Genomic DNA, 2,987 nt, shown 5'->3' on the forward strand with positions numbered 1-2,987 from the left:
GAGATTCAGACTTGTCTTCGGACAGTTGACAGTTAACTAAACAACAACTATTATTCATCTCAGTACGTACTTTTGAATTGTGTTTATTTGTTTAGACACTCTCGTGGCTGTATATCAACGCCGCATAGAAGCTAATAAAGAACTCCGGATATTCTTCGTCCCAGAAAATAATAATATTAATAACTGTCTCATTGAAAACTGCAACATCATTAGTTGATAAAAAGGCTTAAGTAGAGCGGAATGGAAGTAAATGAGAATGAACCATTATTAAAGAATTATAACATAGCGATTGTTGGATTGAACAGACTTTCTTCGAGCGATGCGCAAGTCAGTGCGCTGGGTCAGAGCGCAGGACTGCCGGCCGCGACGGCGACGTCCCGCGCGGGTACGCCTGCGTGAGTGGCGGCCGAGTGCTATAAGCGGACGGACGAACCGGGTCGGCTTGCAGTGGCAGTCGCGCGGTCCAAAGTGAGAAGAGAACTTCTTGTGAGCGCTGACCAGTCCCAGTGATCCCCAGGTGTTGCCGCGTGGTCTTTGCTTAGGCCTTCATGCCGTGCACCATATCACCCGTTTCATAACGTTAGGAATTCTTTTTTGCTGGTATTCTGTAGACATATTTTCTCGTTTTGAATACGTAACTAGGAGCTTTTCAAATACAAATAGTATTTAACGATCAATTTTAGAAGTAAGACATTAATTTAGCTTTACTCTAAATTTAGAATTATTTTCTATGGAAGAAATTTCCAAAAATAAAATTCGGAAGTACAGGGTATTTATTACGACAGTAGTAAGGTAAAACTATTTAAAGGTTATAAAAGTGAAGTCTTGGTAGAGATTGAAGTATTTTTGTCGCATAATTGTTACATAAGTGAAATTTAAGTGGGAGATCTTAAATTTTAATTTTATACCTTAGAAAATGGGGAAAGGCATGTTGCATTACCCTCACTTGTAGTTCATTATGTACTGAATTTCGTGTGAGTTATCTTAGCGGAAAATCGTCACAAGTGCTGTTGGAAATAACCTACTTGGGACCAAACAAGTGTGAGAAACAACTTATCGCAACTTGTGTGTCGCCAGACGAATTAAAATAATTCGCGTGTGCTTTGATGGATATTACTAGAGCCGCCGCGGTGGTAGTGTGGTCGACATGAGACTCGCAGGTGGTGAGACGGCATCGTCGCCCGGGGGCCCCCGGTGCTCTCGGCCCCCACGTGGGCCCTGCAAGGCGCCTCTCGCCAGCCGGTCGTCCCGGTCCAAGAGCGGCCAAAGTGGCGGCGGCAACGGCCGAGTGTACAGCGTGGTGGGTGTGGTGGCGCTGGGCTGCTACCTGAACGGCCTGACGGGGGACTTCGTGCACGACGACATCCCGGCCGTGACGCAGAACAAGGACGTGCTGGGTCTCAGCCCCGTCAGCCAGCTGTTCCGCAACGACTTCTGGGGCACGGCCATGAGCGACCTCGGCAGCCACAAGTCCTACCGTCCTCTCACCACGCTCACCTTCAGGTCAGTCCGTGAGCTGCACTTCTCTTACCAGTATCACTGCGACTCATCATTTAATGAGATGCCAACAACTTAAAACGAAGAACCACAATATTAGTCAATCACCTGGTTTATTGTATAGTAGGCAACTCAACTTAAGACTCAAGTTGCTCTACTAGTCATATTTCATAACTCAAAAATCCCACTTCGAATAATCACGCAGGAAGTCTCCATAAACAAACAGAAAATGATGACTCACTCCACTATTGCTGTAATAATTGCTACAAGTTATGTAACAAACCACATAGACTCACATTCACATACAACTCAGTCATTTTTCAGAAACGTGAACTAGACAGTCACCCATCCATCAGTCCGGTTGTCAGGCAGTGAGATCATCTCACTACTCCGTGAATTCCACAGTTCATAAACTACTGTACATTCCGACTCCTCCCATCAGATTTTGAGACAGATTTTGAGATCCACTCACCAATCGCATGACTTCTGCATATCTGAAATAAATAGCCATCCACAGATCAATAACAGGCCCATATTTACAAATTGGTCACATGGTCCAGGGCCCAGGGCGGTAAATTCTTACGGGGTGCCATTATTTTCAGTAAAATAATTAAGCTATTCTGAGTTTTGGATACACTACAACCAGCTTCCCACTTAGTTAAGGACAATGTTCCTACTTTGGCTTCGACGTTAGTCGTCCTTACTTCATTGTGTTTCACTCGCGATATATGCTATCCCGACTTCACAGATGTAAAATTGTTGTCAGATGCCACTTTTTTCCCCTACAGATTATCTCTCAAATGCCTAAAATCTGCATAAAAATTTTGTTGGGAAAGACTCAAAATATTTTTCGGTTACATGCGAATATCGCTACCTAAATACGGAGTTGCACACATTACTAGTCTAGTATACAAGTACCATTGAATCAGAGTTCAATCAATTATTACAAGTTAAAAATAAATACTGACCACTGTTACCACAAATACAGGTATTGACTTTCCACTCAGCGAATTCTGACAATTCAGGGTGTAAAAATGAACTCCTTGCAACACTGTCACTTTATTTCATTTGATAATTCGTTGGGTGACTTCATGCTGCAGTAAATATATATCTTCCTCCTTGCTAAATAATTAATCCCATCTCATTACAAGTTGTTAGAAACGCCTAAGAACACAAATTTCTTGACAACATAAATAAGCATCCTACTGGAGGGCTAGCAACGATTCGTAATCCTATACTTGTGTAGGAAGTGGAAAGAAGCTGATATTTCGTTTCCATCGCAACCATCAATAACACAATCGTGTTTCGTTTTCCAGATACTATCGTTCTCATTTCTATAATAGTAAATTTTGTCGAAGACGTCATCTTCATTGTTATCAACTATGATGTCTTCATCGCTGTTCTCGTCACCGTCATATTCGTCATTGGTGTCTACCTCCATCTCCTTGTCCTTGTCATTGTCGTCCTCGTTGACGTCGGCATAACTTACA

At 42.8% G+C, this 2,987-nt stretch overlaps 1 protein-coding gene across 1 annotated transcript; it reads left to right on the forward strand.

Annotated features, from left to right (window-relative positions):
• Window positions 1–411: 411 nt before the first annotated feature.
• Window positions 412–1,576, forward strand: LOC138709947 (protein O-mannosyl-transferase Tmtc1-like). Its single transcript, XM_069840632.1, has one exon. It carries the CDS (start codon window positions 1,148–1,150, stop codon window positions 1,574–1,576), a length of 429 nt encoding a protein of 142 aa, XP_069696733.1. The 5' UTR covers window positions 412–1,147.
• Window positions 1,577–2,987: the final 1,411 nt, after the last annotated feature.

The sequence above is a fragment of the Periplaneta americana genome, chromosome 12 (genome assembly GCF_040183065.1).
Source record: "Periplaneta americana isolate PAMFEO1 chromosome 12, P.americana_PAMFEO1_priV1, whole genome shotgun sequence".
In the NCBI taxonomy this organism is placed as follows: domain Eukaryota; kingdom Metazoa; phylum Arthropoda; class Insecta; order Blattodea; family Blattidae; genus Periplaneta; species Periplaneta americana.